Source organism: Mchenga conophoros, linkage group LG8 (genome assembly GCF_057382185.1).
Source record: "Mchenga conophoros isolate Kocher_MC1m ecotype Shallow Benthic linkage group LG8, M_conophoros_male_GT1.1, whole genome shotgun sequence".
Taxonomy (NCBI): domain Eukaryota; kingdom Metazoa; phylum Chordata; class Actinopteri; order Cichliformes; family Cichlidae; genus Mchenga; species Mchenga conophoros.
The window spans coordinates 22,096,272-22,121,385 of NC_140533.1; the positions used below are offsets into that span (position 1 = coordinate 22,096,272).

General features: G+C 40.8%; 1 protein-coding gene across 4 annotated transcripts; it reads left to right on the forward strand.

Annotated features, from left to right (window-relative positions):
* The first annotated feature begins 2,207 nt into the window (after positions 1-2,207).
* sec24c (SEC24 homolog C, COPII coat complex component) lies at positions 2,208-23,358 on the forward strand. 4 transcript variants are annotated; one of them, XM_085284971.1, is made up of 25 exons: positions 2,208-2,397; positions 4,366-4,544; positions 4,811-4,891; positions 6,373-6,499; positions 7,793-7,959; positions 8,056-8,796; positions 8,881-9,011; positions 10,130-10,198; positions 12,136-12,244; positions 12,413-12,540; positions 13,252-13,390; positions 13,496-13,611; positions 14,505-14,629; positions 14,733-14,924; positions 15,028-15,121; positions 16,505-16,621; positions 16,707-16,877; positions 17,029-17,125; positions 17,209-17,354; positions 17,962-18,100; positions 18,458-18,576; positions 18,942-19,121; positions 19,726-19,911; positions 20,083-20,172; positions 21,451-23,358. In XM_085284971.1, exons 2-25 carry the CDS (start codon positions 4,385-4,387, stop codon positions 21,589-21,591), a joined length of 3,765 nt encoding a protein of 1,254 aa, XP_085141097.1. In that variant the 5' UTR covers positions 2,208-2,397; positions 4,366-4,384; the 3' UTR covers positions 21,592-23,358. The 4 variants fall into 4 exon arrangements, with proteins under 4 accessions (XP_085141097.1, XP_085141099.1, XP_085141098.1 ...); XM_085284973.1 differs by lacking the exon at positions 4,811-4,891 and having other exon boundaries at positions 2,210-2,397; XM_085284972.1 differs by lacking the exon at positions 10,130-10,198 and having other exon boundaries at positions 2,211-2,397.
* The last annotated feature ends 1,756 nt before the right edge of the window (positions 23,359-25,114 follow it).

A 25,114-nucleotide genomic window follows, 5' to 3' on the forward strand; every position in this document is an offset into this window, starting at 1 on the left:
AGACAGAGGGTGGCTGGCTTTCATCTGCTCACGCTGGAATGCTGTGTCAGAGGGTGGGAGCTCAGCAGGGTGAGAAGGGGCAAAAGTGTGTAGCGTGCTTGTGTGTATGTGTGTGTGCATTCGTCCTCACTTGGATTCAACACTTGCCATGTCACTCTCCAGCACCCTGTCCTGCAAGGGGCACTTACTGATATATCCTCCAGAAATAACCATCAGCACCACTCCCTCTTCAACCCCCCCAGCTCAGCAAGCCTGACCAGCACCCGCGGTACATGGATCAGTCTTCTTAATGGATGACTATCCAAGCTGACAGTTTCAGAGTGGGTGCTAAAGGGACTTCTGGCTCTGAGGAAGTAGAGGTTTGGTGCTGTAGCTGACTTTGTGAAAACTGTTACAGTTATTTCAATAAATGAGGAGCTTGGCTGATGTATTAAAGCTTCATCACATCAGACGTCGCTAAAGGAAGGCAAACGATTAAAGAATTTGTACTTGACTACCTGATCCAAATTGCAAACCCATTTGAGATGATTCAAAAGAGAAATTGTCCTGCATTTTGCAAGCTCAAAATGCGGACAGATTTGGCAGTTCTACAGTGTATTGGCTTCTTCTGGCTTACATTTAGAGGCGCTGGAAGTCGGCCGCATGTGCTCACACATATTCAGATGGCTACCTCATATCACATTGTGATTATTTGATGAATAGCCAACACTCCTAACCGAGCAAGATAAAACCAGCATCCCTGAAAAGGGTAGCATGGGCTATCAGGAGAACTTTTTGGTGTATGTTCTGTATGTTCTGTATGGTCTGTTGTTAGCCAGAATGCTCAAAATGCTACAAAGGACAGGCATTTAAAAACTGATGGATTGGGGGTTTGTCGTCTTACATTTTTTGAGGTTTTTACTGAGATGTTTATCTATTTATTTATTTTATTTTATTTACTGGCTGTACCACAGCGATGATGATTTACACCAAATGGCATTCCTGATGTATCCAAGCTTCAGACTGGAAGGAGTAGAGTGGCTCTTGGCAAGAGGGAAATGGAAGGTTTACAAGATGGTGAAACCTGCTACATTATATGGTTTGGACTTGTTAGCACTGAAAAAAGACAGAAGGCAGAGCTCCTAAGGATACAACAACACCACTACTATGTACATTTATAGCTACTTTTACTTTCTAAGTAGGTAAAATACTTATTCCACCAAAGGGGAAAAAGAATACTCAATATAAATAGATTCTGAAACTCATTTTCAGTGCAACATTTGCATTGCAACTGTTTTGCAGCACCTATGTTAACACATAATATAGGTGCTAGAGTTCCATAATACAGTGTCTATATCAGGGAACGAGTTTTCGACACTAGTTTAAAGATTTTCCATATGCCAGATGCCACAAACCAAACCTGTTACCCCATGGGGTAAAACTTTAATTTATTTTTATTTTATTTATTTATTGGTATTATTGCAATGAAAATTCAGTTATTCTTAATGATGAGATATTGTCATGTATGTTGCGGGTCCTGAGGACAAATTTCATTTTTATGTGGAAACATGTAAATGAAAATGAAAAGGGACTAAATTTAAACCTAAATATACATTTCTATTTTTAAATGTTTTGCCACTACATACACATTTTTATTGTATTTTATTGTAAAACTGAGACTGAATAAACTCCTCAGGAAGTTGGCATGAAACTCACCATCCTGGAGGAGATGGTCGGTGACTTCTATATTTATATTGATATCTTTATTTCGTTTTCTCTGTTATATCTCTATTTTTGTATTGGATTTATTGTGTGTTTTATGTATACTGCTGTGACATCTCAAGTTCCCTCTGATCTGACCTTATCTGAACAAAACTGCTCAAAAGTGACTCTTTTTTTTTTTTTTTTTAGTAAGGGTTGATTACCCTGACCCCAGCAGTACCCTTCCTCCACTGGTTTTTGGTCCCCTCTGGGCCACCACAAATATCATGAAACAGCCCCTGTTTAATAACTTTTTTTAATAACTATCAATGCTTTGATTAAAAAGACTCCCATTTTACATGTTAAATAGTTGGCTGCCGATACCGTATACCAATTACACCGCTGCCTTGTCAAATTCCCGAAGAAAAGGTGAAAAAACAAACCCCAATTCTTACAATGAAACCAAAACTCTCACACAGCAGCCTGAACAGCTTCCAGCAACCACTGCTGCGCTCTCTCGGAGGAAGTCACTTTGAGGAGTCCGGATGTGGACGTGGCACAGCGCTGCAGCAGTTCCGCTGAATGTCCGCTTCTGATACCGAGAAGGGATTAGTGAGCAACACCCCGGTACGACATCGGCGTCTCAGTTTGTCGACCACCGGGCTTCAGAGTTTGCATCAAATCTAGGACAGCCTTACTATTTACATCACTTTGGAGGTAGGTTTAGGTTTTGATACGGTTTATTCTTTGCCCTCCCGGCTTCGCTGGGGATCTTGGATTTCGCTACGTTTGCTAATGCTTGGCTAATGCTAAGGCACTGCTAGCACCGCTCTGACGAAAAGCTAGGAGATTACGAGCTAACTTAGCATTTGGTCACAGCTGATGTGCTGTCATGATTCAGGCTGTGTGGTTGCTAACATTAGCATGCTGGGGTAGCTGGAGTGTGGTTAAATAAGGAACGTGTCCTGCTTTGACCCCTACTTAGAGTCAGAACAGTTACTTGTATAATAAGAGAGGCAAGTTGTTTTTGGCTCTTGGTTGACATGTTGTCCGGCTAATGTTAGCATTGCTAGCGAGCTAATTATAATGCGGCGGCATTACTACTCGCCAGATTTCACACTTTCCTCCTACAAAACAGTCTTTTCCCTACCTGGCACTTGTTTTTTTATTCTCAAACACCCTATTTCTGTGTGAGTTTTAAAAAGTTCTCCGATGTTTGGATAAAATTACTAGCCCAAACCTTTAGCAGTGCACCTTAGAACAGATGTGGGTCACTCGGTAGGCCCGACATAGTAAAAGAACAGTTACGGTTCCAGCGATTGTGTTTCTCGCTGTGGCACCTGCACTGCTGAATTATTCAATGGCCCCGCTGGTTTAGCTCGTGTTTGTCTGTCAGACGATACTGATCACTCATGTCTTATATTTTAGGCCTGTGTCCAGGAACAAAGTGAATAAAAACACCACTCACCCACATCTGTTAGCAGGGTTAAAGTTGACATGTGATGGAGTTATGCTCATAAAGTTGGTTTTCATAATTCAGCATTTGGTTTCTTCTCACTGCTTTATTTAGTTTTTATTTTATGTTATTGACGATTTAGGATTGACTTACTTTCCATCTTCTCATTTGAGATATTTTGAGTGTGGTTTTCATCACTTTAAGTATTAGATTTTATAAGTTGTTTAGAAAAGTCATGGCAAGACAACACTGACTTTCTGTGATGCAGACAGCATGAAAAGTTGCTTACATGCATTTTATTGGCTTATTTAACCAGCTTGACAACGTCTAAAACCCATTTCTTAAATGGTTATTTTAGTTTTCTAACTATACAGTCTTTAGATATAACTAGTCATAACTATTTTTTTAATCCTTTTAGTTGTCTACAATACTTTCTCTTTAATAACTTGTAAAACCTGTACTCAGGTATTATCTGATACTATCTTTAATACCACTTTCACAGCTGCAAAAGAGTTGCATAATAATTTTGCATTTTGTGTCTTTTTAGCAATAGGTGTTCGATATTAATGTTTGTTTACTTTCTTTTGGTTGTAATCTTTTTATTTAATGTTATTTAATTTTTGTAGCACATTGTGTAAAAACTCAAAAGGCTGAGGGTGTGGCCAAGTCAAACATAAAAAGCCAATAAAGGTTTTGTCACTGAACCAGGAAATGTTAATGTCATAAGTCAGTGGGATTTAAATAATAAATAAATAATAATGTCAGACTGTAGACAGTTAGAGTTTAGAGTCCTGCAGGGCAAAGCTCTTCTGTGTCAGTTTGCCTGTTTTTTAGTTCAGGTGCTTGGTGCCAAAAACTTCATTTTGGATCCATTATGTTTTATGTGGGTGTTAAGATCTTGTTATTTTAGTTAGACTTACTGTTTAAACTGCTTTGGAAAAAACGTTTTCTTAAACATGACAGTTGTCAGTAAATGTTCTAGCAGTATGTGCAAGCACTGCTGTGGACAGATTCCCCCTGCTCTTTGAAAGAGTCTGTGTCTTTGTTTCAGAGAAACACAATACCTTCACAACAGCCTTTATCAGTACCGTCCTTATTTCAGGGGCTTTCACACTACAGGTGCCCTGGTTGTATTATTGTTCACACACACGAAGCAGGCGAAACAAGTTTAGTCCTTAACTATGACATCTAAGTAACTAACTGTATTGTTATTTCACAATTTCATCCAGATTTAGGGATGAACTGAGGATGAATGTAAACCAGCACACGCCAATGGCCTCTCCATATGGCCAGCCCCAGCCTAGTTTTGGCCAGCCTGGTTACGCTCCCCTGGATGGGAGCTATCCAGCACCCTACGCACCCTACAATGGCCCTGCGTCAGCCTATCAGCCTGGGGCTCCACCGCAAGGTAAAGTGCAGTTTGTTAAAAAATGTGCGCATGAGTGAGACATCCAGCAGTTCAGGTAGGCTGTACTTTAAGCATTCAGAGGGATATAACCTTGGAGTGTCCTACATGCCTCCTGCCATGTGAGTGATCATGTATGTGTGAGAAAAGCACAGCACCTGTGCATACTAATCTGATTCTCAACTGCCCTCTCCTTCCTTCACTTTGCTTCATGCACTTCTCTTCATCTTCTTGTATTTGCCTCCTTCCCCTCTTTTCTTCTATTTCAGGTTACTCTCCTTTCACAAGCTTTCCCTCTAAGGCTTTGGCAGCCAACCCAGTCTCTGACCTCCCCTCTCCTCTTGACTTAGGTAACCAGCTCATCTCTGTTTCTCACTCATTTCACACTTCATATGCCCTGCAATCATCAAATCCTCTCTCTACCTGCAGGTATTATTCTTCCTGCTGTGTCATTTTTCTCAGCATATAATTGAACATCTTTCTGAGACTAATGCCAGTGACGTTCAAGTACAGCAGCCAACTATACACCAACCTTTGTGTAGGCCAGAAATATAAATTATATCTCTGTTATGTGAGAGACATAAATTTAGTCTTTGAATCCACTGGTCATTACTTCTTTTGCTTTTGATTCGCTGCCTTTTGCACACAGAAGGTTTTAACAGCAGGTGGGGAGGGGGTTTCTGCACTCAAAGCTAGAGCTCTGCATCTCAGATGACCATATTAGAAATATCCCCTCCCTTGTTGACATTGTACGTAAGAGTAGAAAAAAACTAATTGTTGGACTTAGTCGTACATATGTTGACTTGATATTTGGTCATGTTTGTTATGAGCATCCACCTTTGCAACAATAGATATTTGGCATAATAGGTTCCCTTTAAACAAACTATTAGGGTCAGATTTACAGTCTGAATGGTGAAAAAAAAGTTCCTGTATGAACTTGTCTTACAAATCTGGTTGATACTCCTCAAACACAGCATTTGTTATCTTGGTTTTCTATCTGTGCAAACCCACGAGGGAAAAATATGTTTGGCTTATAATAGTGTTACCTCAGTTAGGGGTGGGCGATATAAACGATATACGATAGAAACGATATAAATTTGGCCAACGATAGAGATTTTGACTATACCGCTCTATCGCGATAGCGCATGTTGATGATGTCATCAAGCTGAATTAGTTTCAAAAATCTCTCAGTCAGAACATGGTATGTCATGTTTAGGTGGAAACTAGCGAGCTAACTTCCTGCTAACTTCTAACTCCGTTAAATTTAATAAATTCTGTTTTCATGGATGCCTGGATGTTAAACTTAATTGTTACACCTGGTAAAGCAGCAACGCTGATGATTTTATTAAAGATGAAAGAATTTAGACCGTTTTTAACTCTTAAGTGTTCGTTTGACTTTCGGACCTGAGGGGATGGAGTTTTGGACCCAGATTACTCCGCAAAGCTCCTCACTACGGCAGCCGTAATGCTCTGACAATCCATCAAAACATTTTTAACAGATTTCTGCACTCCAAAATCAGTTTGAGGTCAGTAAGCACAACCAGAATTCATACATAAGGCACACTCGATTTTTGAGAAAATTAAAGGATTTTAAGTGTGCCTTATAGTGTGGAAAATACGTTATACAGAAGACAAGAATATATCGCGATATATATCGTTACCGCACGTGCTTCAAATTATACCGTGATATGGATTTTAGACCAAATCGCCCAGCCCTAACCTCAGTTATCTCAACATACTAAGGTTCATACCAGAGTTGATTCACGATTATTTGGTAGCGAAGTTGCTTTTTGTCACTATATGTAGTAATTATTTGGCTCTTGCATTTCAGGTCCTGTCAGGGGTCCTCCTACCTCTGGACCCCCGCCTGTCTCAGCACCTCAGCAGTACAATCAGTACAGTCAGAGTCAAGGGAGCATGCAGAATGGACCCCCACCTCCTACACAGGCACCACCCAGGTAATTTGTTTTCGCCTTTGCTGTACAAGTTTATTGAAGCAGTTGACAGAATCCATTATAATACCCCAGATACTAGTACTGAGACTGTCAAAATCTGGTGCTTTCCTTACAGGAGTGACATGTAGACTACAAACCAACCAAAGCACATTTTTAGAAACAGTGATGTGTTAAGGCACTCGACAAACTGCACAGAAACTGAAATTTAAGAAAGCAGGAGGTACCTTGGTTGCCAATACTCTGCATTTCTTTTTGTGTTTATCTGCTGTTTAAAAGGCTGGATTAGGACAGGTGATGTTGAGGAACCAGGTGAGCTTGTCATGCTAGGATATTGTTATCCTGATTGGATTTGCTCCAAGATACGCTAATAATAAGCTAAAAATGTGCATTCCTTGTAAAAACATGGACAATTTTGTAATCAGGTTGTCCTAATCAGTATGTTAGTTCAGTTACAGTAAATTTGAGGATACAGACTGAAAGTTTATATTTTATTTTAAAAACATGGCCACCTTATACTGTTTAATTGATAGAAGAAGCTGTGTCAGTCAGCCCTGACCTTCTCTGTGTGCACGTGTCAGAGCAGAGTCACAGCTCAGGGAGAGGACACTGCACAGCATATCTTCACAACTCACATGGGTATGACATTTATAAATATTCAAAGGTTAGATGGTAGAGGAGGTGAGGTACATAGTGTGCAGAAGTTGTTAACTTTCTGCAGAGTCTATCACCTCCAACCTTTATGTAGCCTTCAGATTAGCTCAAGAACAGTGAATAGAGGGCTTCGTTGAATGGGTTTCCATGTCCAAGCAGTTACATCTTAGCATTACATCAAAAAGCATGATACAAAGCGCCGGATACAGTAGTGTAAAAAATGCTGGGAGACATGTTTTCTGGAGTGACGAATTACACCTGTCTCTCTGGTAATCCAGTGGATGAGTCTGGGTTTGGCAGTTGCCAGGACAACTGTACCTGTGACTGCATTGTACCAAATGTAAAGTTTGGTGAAGGGGGGATTATAGTGTGCAGTTATTTTTTCAGTTTTTTTTCAGTCACTCGGCCCCTTAGTTCCCGTGAAAGAAACTCCTAAAGCTTCGGCATATCAAGCCATTTTGAACAACTTCATGCTCCCAACTCTGTGGGAACAGTTTGGGAATGGCCCCTTCCTGTTGACTGGCCTCCACAGAGTCCTCACTTCAACTTGATAGAACACCTTTGGGATGAATTAGAGTGGAGAATGCAAGCTAACATCAGTGTCTCCTAGTGCAATCAACTACTGAAAGAGCTTTGTGTTTTCAGACCTGCTGTCTCTCAGCCGTACAACCAGGGTGCTATGAACCTATCGGGGCCGCACCCTTCTTATCCCCAACACTATGGACCCCCATCCACAATGCAGCAGGTTACCAACCAGATGACGGGGATGCAGATCACCTCTGGACCACCAACCGCTGCTGGGCCAGGATATGGTAATTTGAATAGATTTGTTTTTCAGTTTAATGCATGCAGTCTTTTATTCTCTTTATGATATTTAAAGATTGTATTGTCTTTCGCTCTCTATTCAGCTCCACCTCACAGCTCCCAGCCTCCTGTCAGCACTGGGTACTCGGCCGCACCCCAGGCCTCCTACACCCAAGCCCCACCCCCTGTGTCCTCTGCTCCCACCCAGCCGCCACCTCCCAGCGGCCCCGCAGCTCCTCAGCAATATTATAGCGGCCCACCGCCTTCTTCTCAACAGCCATTCAATTCCTCTCTTCCCCCTACCTCTCAGCAGCAGCAGCAGTTCACCTCTTCTGTACCTCCACATCCTCCTCCTCAGCAAACCTTACCTCCATCCTCCTACTCGGGTCCGGTGCCTACACAAAGTCAACCTCCTGTTCCCCCAGTGTCCCAGGCACAGCAGTCCTTCCCTACACCCCAGCCCCCTTTCTCTTCAGCACCTCCACCTGTCAGTCAATCTTCCTTTGCCACTGGCCCTCCGCCTTCTGCCCCAGGCTCGTTTCCACCTCAAGGCCCCCCTCCTAGCTCTCAGCCTGGTTCTTTTCCTCCTCCTGGCCCCCCTCTAACCTCAGCCCCCTCTTGCCAGTACCCAGGTCCCATGCCACCCCAGCAGCAACCCCCTCCATCTCAGCCATCCCCCTATCACTCAGGGCACCATCCTCCTAGACCTCAAATGCCTCCCACTTCCATGGCTCAGAGCAATCACCTGCCTCCAGGACCCCAGGGCCCGGCAGGTCCTCCTGGGCCACTACAGCAGCCTCCATCTCAACCTGGGATGCAGACAGGATACCCTCCTCAGCAGAATGGTTAGGAGACGGCTGTTAAAGTAAAATCAAAAAGGCTTATCATTCGTTTTCTTTGTATCTCAGCTGTTTTGCTGTTTTCTGCAGGTGCTTTTGGGCAGGTGAGAGGCCCTCAGCCTGGGTATTCAGGCCCTTACCCTGGGCAACCAAACTATGGAGCACCAGCTCCTGCTCCACCTGCACAGAAAAGACTTGACCCAGATGCCATTCCTAGCCCGGTGAGCTGACACAAATACATATACTGTTTAATTCTCAATTGTTTTGGTTTGCCACACAAAACCAATTCTTAAATCTCCAACTTTTAGAATCTGTATTTGGTTGTAATGATGTACTGAGCTGCATTATATTGCGAGGCTTTCTCAATGTTCAACCCTCAGGGGAAATAAATAAATGTAACAACTAGGCCATCTCAAATTCATGGCCCAGGCTACATCCGGGCCTTTGCAAGTTTCGACCCACATATGGGTTTAGATTCTTTTTTTCTAAAATTTCACTCTTGGTTCTGATCCACACTTCATATGCAACATTTTACCAAAGTAGCGTTAGCAAGGAAGGTGGAACAAGTTTCTCAGTGTTAGAATTGTTGCATATTAACACATTAATACAGCGTAGTTAAGTATAACATCACTTTTAACTATGATGTTCATATAATCTATAAAAGATTTCCCTTAAAAGTGGAATTTATGCGAAATCTGATGGTATTGCACTTGATTTTATAGGCCTAAGTGGACACTGAGTGTGAATGATTTTTGCATGCTGCACCTAGAGCTGTGTGATAATTCTGTTATTATGTGTTCTCCTTACAACTGTTATTTAGATTAATTTAATTTATTATAAAAGATTCAGAGTTTAGTTCAGTAATAAGAATTAAAATATCTCAGCAGTTTATTCCTAGAGTAAGTTTTTGAAGTGGGACCATTTTTACACCTGACAGCATCTCTCTCGGTCTAGAAAAAAGATGGCAAGTTGGTAAATAATGTGATAAATGCATGTGTGTTTACTCAACATGGTCATAAATTTGGATTTCATTGTAAATGTATTATTTTCATACTGCAAAGCTCTAGAATGGAAGAAATCTAACCTTTTTTAACTATGTAACCTCAGATTCTAAGCATGTTTGCTACCACTAGTTAGTTTAAACGTATTTCCACTTGAGCTTACAATATTACTAATAACTAATCAATAATACTGATGTGTTTCTGTCTACATAAAAGCAATGCTACCTGCTGCTGAGCTCAGTCTTGCTGATCTTTCTCCTCTCACACTCCTTTTTATCTTTTACTCTTTGTATTTACTTGTTTTGCACAATTTGCTGGACAAACATTTGAATGTAAAGCAAGCGTCTGACATGCCGGCTGTGCAGAAACCGAGACATAGAATAGATCCAGACGCTATCCCAAGCCCAGTAAGTTTCCTGTGTGCCTTTTCCTCTGCTTCATCCTCTTCTTTGTGCCTGACTGCAGTAACCCACTGCCTCCTCCTCCTGTCTTTTTCCTCTACTCCCTTAAAGTTAGCGATCATGACAGTTTTTTAAAAATTTATGTTATGATCCAGTTGTTGTGTCACAGATACATTTTGATATGCCGATATCTGATATGTTTTTAGCAGAAATACCCAGATGAAATTGTCACAGCCCAAACAAGACACAACAAAGACGTAATATTTCAAGGGAAAGTTTAACATTGTAGAAAATGTTTCTTTGTGTTTTCTTGTTAAGAACTGGATGAGAAGATTGTTACGAGGGCTGTTCGATATAACGATATGTATCGGATGACGATTTAAAACATCTATCATTTTACGCTATCGTTTGTTTCGTGGTGTCGCAAAATAAACTGTTTACGGCAATATTTTTTCATTGTTTTGATGGCCACTGTAGCGGCTATATTAATTTCTTAAAGTTCTCTCTTTCTCTTATATTTTATATAACCACACTACGGACGGACAAGCGCCTGTTTTTATGTGTTGTCATTAGCAACAACGACGGTAAAACCATCGCGTGTCCACTTGTTTATTTTCCACATAAACCTTTCACAATAGCTCAAGATCCTGTTGAGACTTTTCAAAATAAACTGAATTACGTGAAAGAGTATGCAGAGTCTTTACGGATGAGAAGCAAAAAAGAGTCGTCAGGTGCTAAAAAAATAAACCTTCGACTCAAATGTTAGAACAGGCTTTTCCCCGCAGCACGCTGTGTAATAAATACTCACAAAGAAAACAGCGGCCTTTACAACTTGTGTCTAAAAATGTATAGTTTCATGCATCGGTTACAACACTCGACTCCAGGTACATGACGCCCAGCTGGAAACACTTCACGCAAGTCGAGCTGCCCGAGATTCACAGAATTTTCAGAAAATGTAAAATTTTTGTGATTTATATCGTTATGGGGACGATAGATGTCTTATATCGGGATATGAGATTTTGGTCATATCGCACAGCCCAAATTGTTACCATTCTCAATCTGGACAGTAGGTGTGAAACCAGTACATTTATCCTGCTAATCCTTTAACATAGCACAAATACATGAAATAATGATGAGTGTGAGTGTATTAGTTCCATACCATGACCTTTAGAGCTCCTTAAGTAACATGTTATTCTTTGTATAATTCATTCAAAAACTGAATGGTGAATATGAGGCACATCTGTGCCATGACCCTTTAATCTTTAATGGTTTCCTGTCTGACTGATTTTTGTGGGATCTTTTCATCCAGTTTGCAACAATAAAGAAAAAAAAAAAAAGCATTTTCTAAAGTCTCAAGCTGTCTCAAGTTTTCAAGAGACTGTCAGGAAAAATGACTAAGATGTAGTGCAACTTTTTGTGAAACTCAGATTACACATTAACAGCCTGTACACAAGGTCGTATAACCATTGCCCACCTCACTGTTTGTGTTTTTGGTCAGGATTTTGAGGCAGCTGGTTCTTAAGAGAACTTCTGTCTTTCAAAGTAAACTTTATACACCCACACAACGCCTATAATCCTTTTCCAAGCCCTGCATGCTAGCCTGGATTGGATTTACCATCAAGTCTCTTGCATTTAAGGCATGCCTTGATAAATCCTTCCCGGTTCCCGGGATTTAATTTTTTGTTTTAAATTCTGACAGAATGGCTTCAGCATGAATTGACTTTGTTTTTGTCCACTGATCAACACAGGGTATAGTTGTGTGTTAGTGGCTGCAAATCTCTGTGTGGGGGAGTTGTATACAAGTCTTTTCCTGCATGAGTGGTTTTCATGTGCCTCTTTTAATTTTTGTGAGACTCTGGGATAGTGTGTCCTATAAATGTCTTATATTGATGCTGTGATCATGTATGAACGTGGGCCACCTTTTGTCTCCCCCTCTTTATTAGATCCAGGTAATAGAGGATGACAAGGCTAAAACTACCGAGCCATTCACCACAGGGGTCAGGGGTCAAGCCCCACCACTGGTCACCACCAACTTCCAGGTTCAAGACCAAGGTTGTTCTCCTTTTTTTTTTTTTTGTCCTCTCTGGTTTTCTCAGCCACAATTATCCTGGAGTTCACTTCATTTGTCCAAATAGTTAACAAGATAACACTAAACTCATTCTTGAAAATAATTTTTACATTTAGCATTGATAATAATGGAGCAACTGTGCTTGTGTTTAGGGAATGCCAGTCCCAGGTTTATTCGTTGTACAGCCTACAACATGCCTTGCACAGCTGATATGGCAAAGCAGTCTCAGGTGCCATTGGCTGCTGTCATCAAGCCCCTCGCCACGCTGCCACCTGATGAGGTGAGTGATTCCTTTGCTCTGGCGCTCTCTCATATCTCTTTTGTGTTGTGAATTCTGTAAGTTACGATTAGACAGGGGTTTTTTTTTTCTCATTTGGAAATGCAGTATTGTATTAGGAAGAAAATCTTCTGCCTAGAGATTGAACTTTAAAAAAAAAAAAAAAAAAAAGGCAAACAAGCTCTGAATGCAAAAATATATCTTTGAAAATGCTGAATGTCTTTGAAAATTAATATTCTATTGTTTATTTGTCCCATTAACAAGCTTCTTTTGCATTTCATCGTCTTCATCTCATCGGTATCTGCGGCTGCATCTTCTGCTGCAACAGTGGAACAGTTATTACTCGGAGCCAGATTTGATAAAAGATTATTTTTCAGGAAAAAGCCTAATATGTAGATAGTATCAGAGGATGCACGTAATGTCAGTGGGATAATCTCTTCAAATCAAAGGTGGGAGTGGCTGCATGACCCTGTTTCATGCTGTCATCACGCCTAATATATATCCATTTGGATTGGACTTTCATGTTGTGTCATCTGGGTATGAAAAACAGCTGTAGGGAAAAGCAGGCATGACTTATTTATTTTTAACTGATAACAGTTTGGTACATATTGCGTCTCGGTTGAGTAATTGTGTCCACATTAGGGTGTTTGAATCCTTTTTCTCGTCCTGGTGAAGTTTAGTTTCATCTTACTCTTTTCGCGAATATCTCCTCAGGCCCCTCCACTCGTGGTGGACCACGGCGAGAGCGGTCCGATCCGCTGCAACCGTTGCAAGGCCTACATGTGTCCATACATGCAGTTCATAGAGGGAGGTCGCCGCTTCCAGTGTGGTTTCTGCAGCTGTGTCACAGAGGGTGAGCACATGTGTCCATAGTGATATGTGAAAAGATGCAGCGTTTGAGAGACTATAAATGGTACCCTGATGTGCGTTGATATCATTTCTGCTTTTCCCCCCACAGTGCCTCCACATTACTTCCAGCATCTGGACCACACTGGTAAGAGGGTGGACTGCTACGACCGGCCAGAGCTTTCACTGGGCAGTTATGAATTCCTTGCAACTGTTGACTACTGTAAGGTAAGACCCACGATTGAAAGCTCCATGAGGGGAAAAAAGTCTTACTGTGGGGTTTTCATGCTTTAAAGTACCTCATAAGTCTGCAGCTGACTATTTACCATGTATCAATCATCATTTTTTAAAATTAATTTTATGGTTTAATAATAAGTGATTAATTCTCACTAAAACGTCTCTATCTCAGTATGATTAAATTATTAATGGGCCTTGGTGGATACGATATTAATGGGATGGGATCTTTAAAAAATATATATCACCAATGACAGTGGCTGATACTTACTCATACCATCATAGCGCTTATCTTATTTTGTATTTATTTTTAAATTTTCAATTATTTACCTTTTTAATATGGTGATATTAACAAAGAAACTGGATCTATTATGAGTCTTGTCTTAGTAAATATCATAATTCCTCTTATTTAACAAGATTAGAAACATATTGACTTAATAGAAGCTTTTAACACTTGCTTTGCTATTTAGTTTTTGTAGTTATTATTTAGTAATTATTTGGATAAATACATTAGAAACTTTTCTTCATTTGGTTAGATGTTGTTGATAAAGTATGAGGTTCTCTTTTTGTTATCTTGGCTGAACTTAAAAATGTGCAGTGGCTAAAGAAAAAGCCTGCACTAGATTTAGTATTTTTGAGCAAAAAATGTGAGTGAAGCACAACGATCACCATCAGACGGCAGCTCTAGTTTTCTTTAACCCAAGTAAGGGATTCCAGATGTGACATGCTTGATCAGGCTAGGACTGAGGACATGTAAAGTGGAAAGAATCTGAAAAAAAATATATGTTGTATAAGTCTTGGTACTAAAGTCCGAGACCACATCCAATTAAACAACGAGTAATTCCTGAATGTACCTGTGTATCTATTTATGGCTTGTCTGTTTACAGAATAACAAGCTCCCTCCGCCTCCAGCCTTCATCTTCCTTATTGATGTGTCCTACAATGCTGTGAAGAGCGGCATGGTCAACATTGTCTGCCAGGAACTCAAGACCCTACTAGACTGCCTCCCCAGGTACTCAAGCACACACCTGAATGAAGAAAAGTACTGTCAGATTTGTAGCTCATCTCAGGGAATGTGGTTTTGATTTATTTATGTATTTATTTTTTTGATTCAGGGAGAATCCCGAAGTGGAATCTGCAGTGCGAGTGGGTTTTGTCACCTACAACAAGGTTTTGCACTTCTACAACGTCAAGTCGAGCTTGGCCCAGCCCCAGATGATGGTGGTGTCAGACGTGTCAGACATGTTTGTACCCCTGCTTGACGGGTTCCTGGTGAATGTAAATGAAAGCAGACAAGTTATCGAGAGGTGAGCAGCTATAAAGTGGACATTGACACTTGGACAAATACATGAATAGACAGACGGTCAGACACATTGATCTGGGTTAATTACTTGCTGCTTGTTTTTCCAGTTTGCTGGACCAGATCCCAGAGATGTTTGCAGATACCAGGGAGACGGAGACGGTGTTTGGACCCGTCATCCAAGCGGGACTGGAGGCACTAAAGGTAAACGCCTGTCGTGTTTTGTCGTGTTTTGTGTCCAGGTCCAGAAATCTTAGAGACTTCTTGAAGATGAACATAAAAGTTAACTTTCAAACTTTGAAAACCTTTAAAATGTCCATTTTTTCTCACTTGGTACCAAACTGCTTATGTTATTAATGTAAATAATAAATAACCTTTTAATGAAATTTGCTTTTGCTGCCAAATAGTAACCCTCTGGGGTCCCGGGTATAATTGGCTGCTTTTTACTGCTTTTGATTTGACGTCTATCTTTCACCTTTAAAAGCAGTTTACCTTGCCTTGTTTGGTATCATTCTTTTCAGCACAACCTCACATGTCTGAATTTCCAGTTATATTTTCATTTTCACTTACTGTATTAACACAATTGATCAAAAAGTAGAAAAAAGTTATATTTTTCTGTAAAAACCACAAACATATTTAGCTAATTTCCCTTCTGTGGGACTAATAAAGGTTATCTTATCGAATCATTTTAATAACTTTAAATGCAAATATAAATTGTACATTTTAAAAATCTATGCACGACTTTGGCAAACAACAAAATTATTTGCAACTATTTACATAAAAATGCAGCCAAGGCCTCAGGCGTGTTTTATATAACCTCTTATAGGAGAACACCACAGGCCTTAAAGCAGGAGGTGTTTCTTTCGCTCGCTGTGTCATTGGTAAAACTTATAAAAATGCCACATGTGGCCATATAGTTTTTTAAAAAGTCGATATGGTACATTTTTCCACCAATAGCAAGAGGGTGTTTTTTGTCTGTCCTCTTTTTTTAGAGTGCTTGCTAGCACTGAAATGCAGTTTTTAAAAAAAATAAAAAAATTTCCCACCAGTGAACACGACGACAGTATTCAGGAAAAAACATTGTGTATATTTTTTATCATAACTCTGGTTCTATGTGGTCTATCGACACAATTTAAAAACTGCTATGTATTTTGAAGTCGGTACTTTCAACACAAGTTGAAATGGAGACTGTATCTTGTTGCCGTGTCTTCTTAAATTGGTCATGTGATTTGGACGCCCCGTCGCATACGTTGATCCCAGAGGGTTAAAGCTACAACGATGGGCAGCTCTGAAACAAAACATTTGTTTATATTTAATTTTTGACTAAATCGATCTTAAAAGAGGGGCCTGTTACACTTATTTTCAGTTCCATATTTTTATTTTTGGACTCTTCTAGAGTAGCTTTGTGTTCACTGTTCAAAATAAACCCTGTTTATCTTATACTGCAGCTTTGTGGAGCCCTTTAGCTTATGCACTTTTTGAAACATTTTCCTAATGACAGCTTCTGACACAGAAAAGCAGTAGGTGGTGCTCCAGTGCCATTTATTTGAGTCACAGTCTGATGACCTGTGTCTTCTCTCCCCACAGGCTGCTGACTGTGCTGGGAAGCTGTTTGTGTTTCACACCTCTTTGCCCATCGCGGAAGCCCCAGGAAAACTAAAAAACAGAGAAGACAAAAAACTGATTGGAACAGACAAGGAGAAGGTAGCATGAGACATGACTTCATATTGTAGCAGGTCAACTTCTTGTGTTATTTCGCTCACTCTCTTTCCTTTCTTGTCGTCCACAGTCGCTATTTCAGCCTCAGGTGGGTTTCTACAGCTCTCTGGCTAAGGAGTGTGTAGCCCAGGGCTGTTGTGTGGATCTTTTCCTCTTCCCCAACCAGTATGTGGATGTTGCCACATTAGCTGTGGTTCCCGTCTCCACTGGAGGTTCAGTCTATAAATACACCTACTTCCAGGTGAGCAAAAGTCATTCTGCTCCTTCTTCAGTGTCACTCCAATAGATAGCATGAGAGTTTTGTTTCAATGTTCTACATCCAGCCACTTTGAAGAAAACATTGTGAGTCAGCACCAGCTGGATTGTATAACTATGTGCTTTCTTTATTGCAGGCCCAGTCGGATCAGGAGCGATTCTTAAACGACCTCAGACGAGACGTTCAGAAACTAGTTGGGTTTGATGCTGTTATGAGGGTGCGAACCAGCACAGGTGAGACTTCAGCACTTCAAAACCAACAAAAAAGGGCTATAGATGTAGCATGTAACAGCTGACTTTAATTTCCCTCCCCTCAGGCATCCGAGCAACGGACTTCTTCGGCTCCTTTTATATGAGTAACACCACAGATGTGGAGCTGGCAGGTCTCGACTGTGACAAGGCCATCACTGTTGAGTTCAAACACGATGACAAGCTCAGCGAGGAGACGGGGGCACTCATGCAGGTGTGCATGCTTGTAACTAAATCCTCAAAGGAGAGTGTAAACAAACCAGGCTTTTCAAAGGGTTTAAAGTTCTTACAAATGGCAGCAACGATGATTTAGTAAAGCATCTGGCATCACACTGTGTTTATGTCAGATGGATAGAGTTCTCCTCTGCAGATATTTTATTTAAAAAGGGGCGAGTACAGTTCGCTTGCTCTCCTGTGAGTTATCTCAGTGAACTCCAGGATAAATGTCATGCACTGCAGCTGTCGGCAGCAGTCTTTGTTCTGTTCTGCAGCCTTGGTGAGCTCTCATTGAACCAGTTCTCCACCTGCTACAGGTGGTACTGGTTAACGTCGCCCTCAAACTCAAAGTGGATCTGCAGAATAGAACAAGGGCTTGTCCTCTAGATCAAGGATAGGAAAGACTGAGGCTAGCTGTTTAGAAATGAATGTTCAGATAAAGTTAATATAGAAAGTTGCCAAATATACTCGTTTGATGTGGAGGACTGGTGATTGTGGTTACGTTTAAGTGGTTTCAAGAAGAGGCAACGTAAGTCGCACAGCATTGCTGAAGTATGAAAAGTTTTGTGTCTCTGTTCATTCTAATAAAACCTGTTTCCTCGCAGTGTGCCGTGCTGTACACCAGCTGCAGCGGCCAGAGACGTCTCCGCGTCCACAACATGGCCGTGAACTGCTGCTCTCAGCTGGCTGACCTGTACCGCAACTGTGAGACAGACACAATCATCAACTACTTCTCCAAATACGGTGAGTTTTTGTGCTGTGGAGGAGTGTGAACTCCTTAAATGCTCTCTCTCTCTCCCTCCAGTGTTCTCTAACGAGGTGTGAGTGGAGAATTGAATGAATAACATTTTCTAAAAATAATACCAAACAGTGCTGAGCTGCTCCTGCGGAGCTGCAAATTGCCTAACAGTAGTAAGCTGTAGCTCCTCTTGAGAGCTTGCTGTTATCAACAACTTTCTAAGGTCACTGACTGAAGGGAAGCAAAGACGGTAAATGTTAGATATCTGAGAGAAAAGTGGTTGCAGTTAATTTCATTTAGATGTCAGTGTAATGCACCATGGCAGGTGATACATGAGTGCGTGTGTTTTTGGTTTCTTCCAGCTTTCCGTGGCGTTCTCAGCAACCCCACTAAGGCAGTGAGAGAAACTCTTGTGAACCAGTGTGCTCAGATTCTGGCGTGCTACAGGAAGAACTGTGCAAGTCCCTCATCTGCTGGTCAGGTACTGTGAAAGCATCCACATGCATACTCAGGAGGTCAACTTTCACATCCACCAAGACCACACACGGTTCACAGAGAGACTCAGAACTGAATGTTTAAAAGCTGCACTGCACTCAAACGAAACACAAGATGATGATTGTAATCACTGCTTTCATGACGCTTTTTATGGATAAAACAACAGATGAATAATGGAAGATAAAATACAAATGAATCAAATGAATCCCTTTCCTCGCTATAATCTATATCCGTTTCATATCAAACCCACAAAAACCTGCCTTTCTCATAAACTGATTCAGCATATTTACTCGTCATTAGGCGTTTGAATTGATGACAGTGGGTTTTTGTTTTGTTTTCTTCGTTCCCCAGTTGATTCTCCCAGAGTGTATGAAGTTGCTCCCAGTATATCTGAACTGCGTGCTGAAGAGTGATGTGCTGCTACCTGGAGCCGACGTTTCATTGGATGACCGAGCTTACCTTAGACAGCTGATCAGCTGCATGGATGTTGCAGAGAGTCACATCTTCTTCTACCCCCGCCTGCTGCCAGTGGTGAGACCGCAGACAAAGGCCCCCAAAAATCTAATCTGTTCACGTTCTCGGCTGGATGCTTTGGCCACAAAAGTCTAAAACTGGGGGTAACACTAGAAATAAGTTCATATATGATATGGCCACTCTGATGCTGCTCACTTGGTCAGTGCAACAGCCTGTTTTATGAAGCCAAATGCAAACAAATGAATACAGTGATGCTCTCAAAGAGCACACAGTGAAATTGCTTTGTGTTTTTTGACTATATTGGCTTTGATATCTGTCTGGTATCATTCGTTTAAATATTAAAATTTTAGTGAGGTTTATGGCTAAATAGTGTATGAATACAGGATTCAGATCATCAGAAAAACCCAAATTCTGTAACATGTGACCACTCTGAGGTAGCTGTGGCTCAGGACGTAAAGTTTTGAGGTGTTCTTGGCAAGATGCTGAACACTGCATCCTTGGTGGTGTGTGATATGTTAAAAAGCCCCAGAAATACAATTCAAATGAAATTATTTCTGTTTGTTGTTAAAATGTAAGCTAGCTTGAACTAAATCTACCACCTGATCAGCAGGTTGAAATACCAGCAGACAGTAGCATCTAATTTTTTTTGTTCATCTTCCAGATGAAATTGGAAAGCGGTTCGTTGCCAGTGGCAGTGAGGGACTCTGAGGAGAGGTTGTCAAAAGGAGGAGTTTACCTGCTGGAGACCGGGCTCCACCTTTTCCTGTGGGTGGGAGCCAGCGTTCAGCAGGAGCTGCTGCTTAACATCTTTGGCACGCCGAGCTTCAGCCAGATCGACTCAAACGTGGTATTGAAGAGAGTTCTAATGAAAGGCTAACAAAATCAGTCATCCTGAATGTTTAATGTGAATTTTACCACAACATAAACAGTTTTATAATAGTGATATTACAGTTGTTTCCTGTATTGTAATGGTTTAAAGTATAATATATTTTCTGAATGTTTCTGCTTTTTGTTTCAGACAAGTCTGCCTGTCCTTGACAACCCCATCTCTCAGGCTCTCAGAGAGCTTATTTATTCTTTCAGAGCACAGCGATCACGATACATGAAGGCAAGTTTTCTCTTCCTTCTTTTACCCCATAATGTTTCTGAAAAGGAGCCTGTTATGGTTTGGGCAGCTTTGCATGATTCATAGTTCAAAATAATCCTTATCTCGCTTATACTGGCTCTTAGTGCTACCCCACAGGCCATTTTTAACTCCTCTCCTTTTAAGCCTGCTTTTCCCTGATTGGCTGCTGCTCCTAAACAGAAGGTTTGAAAAGCAGCTGAGTGGAGTTTTCTGTGATGCGTGACTGAGAAGACTGTTTAAGGATACCATCTTTGTGGCATCATTCAGGTCCAAAAACATAAAACAAACTGTCTAAACTGAGAATTTAAGGCAGCTTGAAACCTGAGCTTTTGGTCAACAGGAGTTATTTTTTACATCTGCTGACCTCATTATTGGAAACTCTGGCCATGTTAATATGAGAATCCACCACTGCAACAATGTCTACATGACAGACAATAAGAAAATGTGCAACAGGTGCACTTTAAACAATTTGCATGCTACCTCTGTTGAGAAATAGATTTTTCATCTTCTTCTTCAAGTTGCCCCCATCTCACCCTATCCCTATTATCCTCCTCTGTCACACCACCGCTCTGCAGCTCCTCTACTGCATCCATTAATGTCCTCTGTGGTCTTCCACTTTTCTTCTTGCCCAACAGCACCAGTATATTCACCATCTTTCCTCTGTACATGTTAAATCCATCACAGCCTTGCCTCAAACTTTGTCTCCAAAATGCTCAACCTGAACTGTCTCGAGACCATCTCGTAAACCTTTCTTGTCGCTCTTTGTGCTATCCTTTTGTCACAAATCACTCCCAACCCTCGTCTCCACTCACTCCACCCTGCACGCACTCTCTTCTTCAGTTCTTTTGTGGACTGTCTGCTGCTTTGGGCGGGTCAGTCCAGTTATTTAGGTGGATAAATGTCTTTTTCTAACTTCTGTAACGCAGACTTCCCGATACGTGTATCTAACCTAGTGTTTGGTCCTAATTGGAAAGTTAGGAGATAAACAAAGAATTAAAAGGCAGCTATTTTTAATAATTGATGAAACATTTAAGTGAATATTAAAACGGAAAATCTCAAACTCAATTTTTTTTTAATTTCATGATGTAAGTTTTAGGAGATGCTTTGATTTTTTTTTTTTTTAATACACTTTTATGTTTGTCTTGTTGCAATAATTGTGAGCTGGATGCTCAATACGTTATTTAATTGTATTTTTTATGGGCACATTTTGTATCAAGTCTGCCTCCTCTTTCTCACACACCTTTCTCTGTCATTTTGCAGCTGATGGTGGTGAAGCAGGAAGACAGGGCCGAGCTGATATTCAGACACTTCCTGGTCGAAGACAAGAGCGCCAGCGGGGGAGCGTCATACGTAGACTTCCTGTGTCACATGCACAAGGAGATCCGCCAGCTTCTCAGCTAGGCCCCCCCCACCGCAAATTCCCACCTTCACCTGTATGAGCCCCCACCACTACCACCACCACCACCACACAGATCCATCCCAGTCACCTTTCCATGTGAAAGAAAGCGCTTGATCTTTTTTCCTTTCCTTTTTTTTTTTTTAAACCTAATAAACTAAAGCTCCCCTTACTGTCTGTCAGCTGAGCACCAGAGACCAGCTGGTAGATCACATGTGTGCGTGACAGTGCGAGTGTGTATCTGTGTGTGAGTGAGAGAGAGAGACATAGGGGGGATCTGATGTTAATAAAGCTTTACTCTGCCTCAAATCTGCTGCTCCACAGCAGCAGGAGCGAAATAACTTATGAGGGAGAGTAATGTACATACAAAAATGAACAATTACGTATGCAACAGACTGACGGAGAAGGCGGATGCCGGCTGTAGTTGGTGTAATGTCTGTATTAAAAGCACTGAAAGGCTGTTTGGGTGCATGAATGACTCTTGGATAGAAAACACTTTTTATATGACTAAATCCCATTACAGTAAAGGACATAGGGAATTGAATAAATGCTGTTCTTTCTGTCTCTCATCCACTATAATCATGGCCTTAGTACCCCCTTCCTCCCCTTCTGTTCCCATGCTGCTCCAATCATCCGTAATGTGTGAGTGTGTGTTTCCAGATGTGAGAGGATTAGTGACCCATTGCCCAGTTTTGTTTTTTAAATCTCCTGCTGTGTCTTCAGGTGCGAGCATCTGACTTTAAGCCCTAGATTAACAACTCAAACTGGAGTCTGATGTGATCTTACCAACAGTAAGCACTGAAAATAAAGGTGCATGTAATTTCTGTGACTGCTGAATCGCTACAGTAATCGGCAATTCAGATTGGTTTCAATCAGCGTCAGTTGAGTTTCGCTCACCGGGGCGAGCATCTGTCTCTCGAGACTGTCATGAGAGGAAGCTCTCATTATTTCCAGGTCTATGCAGCACTGAGAAAAGCCAGAGACAAACTGAAGGGGAAATGAATGAGGCGTGTGAATCTATTATTTTAAGCGTCACAGTGAGGGGAAACGTGCTCCCGATCGCTTTGTTTGTTGGGCGATTGTTGAAGGCGAGTAGTGCTGCAGACTTTATATTAACAGAAGGCGTTGATGTCCGGGTCTGTCTGAAAGCAGGCAGGGATGAGCACAGAGCGGCAGCAGACGTGTGAACACCAGTGAATGTTTGCAAAGTTTTGGGTTGCCTCCACACTGAGAAGTTGACAAGCTGTTCAGTGTGTAAATAAAATATATAATCTGTACAGAATTAATAGAAAAATAACGATTTTAAAGGCCTGCCTGAACGGCTGTGGTTTGTTGATGGTTGATTTGTGTCACAAATAGCCTAAATATAAAATCATGGCTTTTACTGAGGAGAGGAAGACGTGGCTTTTCTCTTTTTTTTTTTTTTTTTTTTTTTTTCCCTTTTTCTTTTCTCGATATGTCTGCGTGAATGTGAGGTGTGCGATTGTGTGAATGTGGGGTCGGTCCTGGTGAATTTCTCCTGAGGAACAGAGGGATCAGCCAACACACACACACCACCCGTGAGGTTAAACTCGGTCTTCATTTATCACTTTGTTCCTTTTATAACGACGTGACTTTGTGCTCTGTGTGTGTGTGCAGCCCTCTGTTCCGTCTTTATGTTCACTGACTTCGATTGACCCGCCGTCTTGACTGTAATCATAATTTCTGTTCCTTTTATTCTTTTTTTTCATTGCCTCTTGGGACTGCTAATAAAATGATTGTTTAAAGTGAAACGTTGTTTTTTTTATTCTTGTGTTATCGCTGAAGAGAGTCTTACTTATCCATCACTTTGTGGGGGGAAAAAAGCAAAATTACAAAACATTGTCACTTCCTCTTTTTAACAATATGATACATTTATGACGGGTCTGCATTTTTCCGCATGCTTTCACTTCTCAGTTTCTGGATCCACAAAAATTCTCATAGTCTAGGGAAGTGTAAGTTTAGCATTGAAAAATTACGCTTTCCTGTATATTGCCTAACTCAGCATTTTATCAGGACCGCTGTACTAACTGAAAACCTCATGAAACGGTTATTTTTAATGATATCTGCTTTATCTGATGGCGCTAATATCTGAGCAGATATTTATCATGATCCCAAACGATTAAGTCTGCAGGTAGCTAGTGTATCTGAGGCTGCCTGCGATATCATGTGCTTGAAGTTTTCTTGCTACTTTATCCGTCTGTCACATTGTTGTGAAGGAATCTGAGCCCTCTTTACTGCATTACTTGAGTTCATTGAAGTTTGCAGCCACTGTACTTCAATCAGGTTCGGGTCTACGTTTTGATTCGGCCATTGCAGCCAATCTGTTGTAGAGTTACTGCTGTGTTTGGATTCATCCTCTTATTGCATGACCCCAGCTTTAGCTGTTGGACAGGTGACCCCACAAGCCTTCATCCAGAGTCGTCAGGTGAAAACCAACCAGGTCACCTACTGTAACTGATGCTCACCAATCAGTGTGTTAGACTATTTAACAATTAGTTTGAGGGAGTTTGTGTTTTTTTTGTTTTTTTTTAATATAGGTAAATATCTAAACCATAGCACTAGGGAAATGGATAAAACAGACCTAATAAATTCACACTAAAATGTAATCATCGTGGTTTTATCAATGTGGAAACAAGCACATGACAGATGTTGATGCCCTTTTTTGCACCCAGCTTCACAGTTTGAGACCAGTTTGGAGTCAAGAAACGATATATATATATATATATATATATATATATATATATATATATATATATATATAAGGGGTGCAACGATATTCGTATCGATATTGAACCGTTCGATACAGTGCTTTCGGTTCGGTACGCATATGTATCGAACAATACAATTTTTTCAATTTTTTTTTTCTCAATTTTTTTTTTCAATTTTTTTTTTTTTTGTGTCCCGTTTGGATCTATAGCCATCAGAATTGTTGTCTTGAGGCCAAGAAAGATGCCAAGAGGATTTATTTTAAGTGGATCATCATATTGGTCCATTTGATTGACCTTTATTATAATTATGAATTTATTTTATTTTCAGTTGCAAACGGGACAGACATGACTGTGGGATAGGACAGGGGGAAAGAATGAAAGAAAGAGGGGGAGAGAAAGAAAGAAAACCAAAGGGGAGAAAAAAAAAGAACAATACAAAATTTGTAATTTATTTTATCAACTTTCCATCTGACGATGCTGTCTGTGTTGAGCGCTCAGTGAATCTGCATTTGACTACTCCGCCTATACGGTGGCCCCTAGAGACAAAGCACGTACAAACTCCAAAACACGTACAAACTCCAAAACACATGCAAACTCCAAAACACATGCAAATTCCAAAACACATGCAAACTAAAAAACACATGCAAACTCCAAAACACGTACAAACTCCAAAACGCTTGCAAAATCCAAAACACTTGCAAACTAAAAAACACTTGCAAACTAAAAAACACTTGCAAACTCCAAAACACGTACAAACTCCAAAACGCTTGCAAAATCCAAAACGCTTGCAAACTAAAAA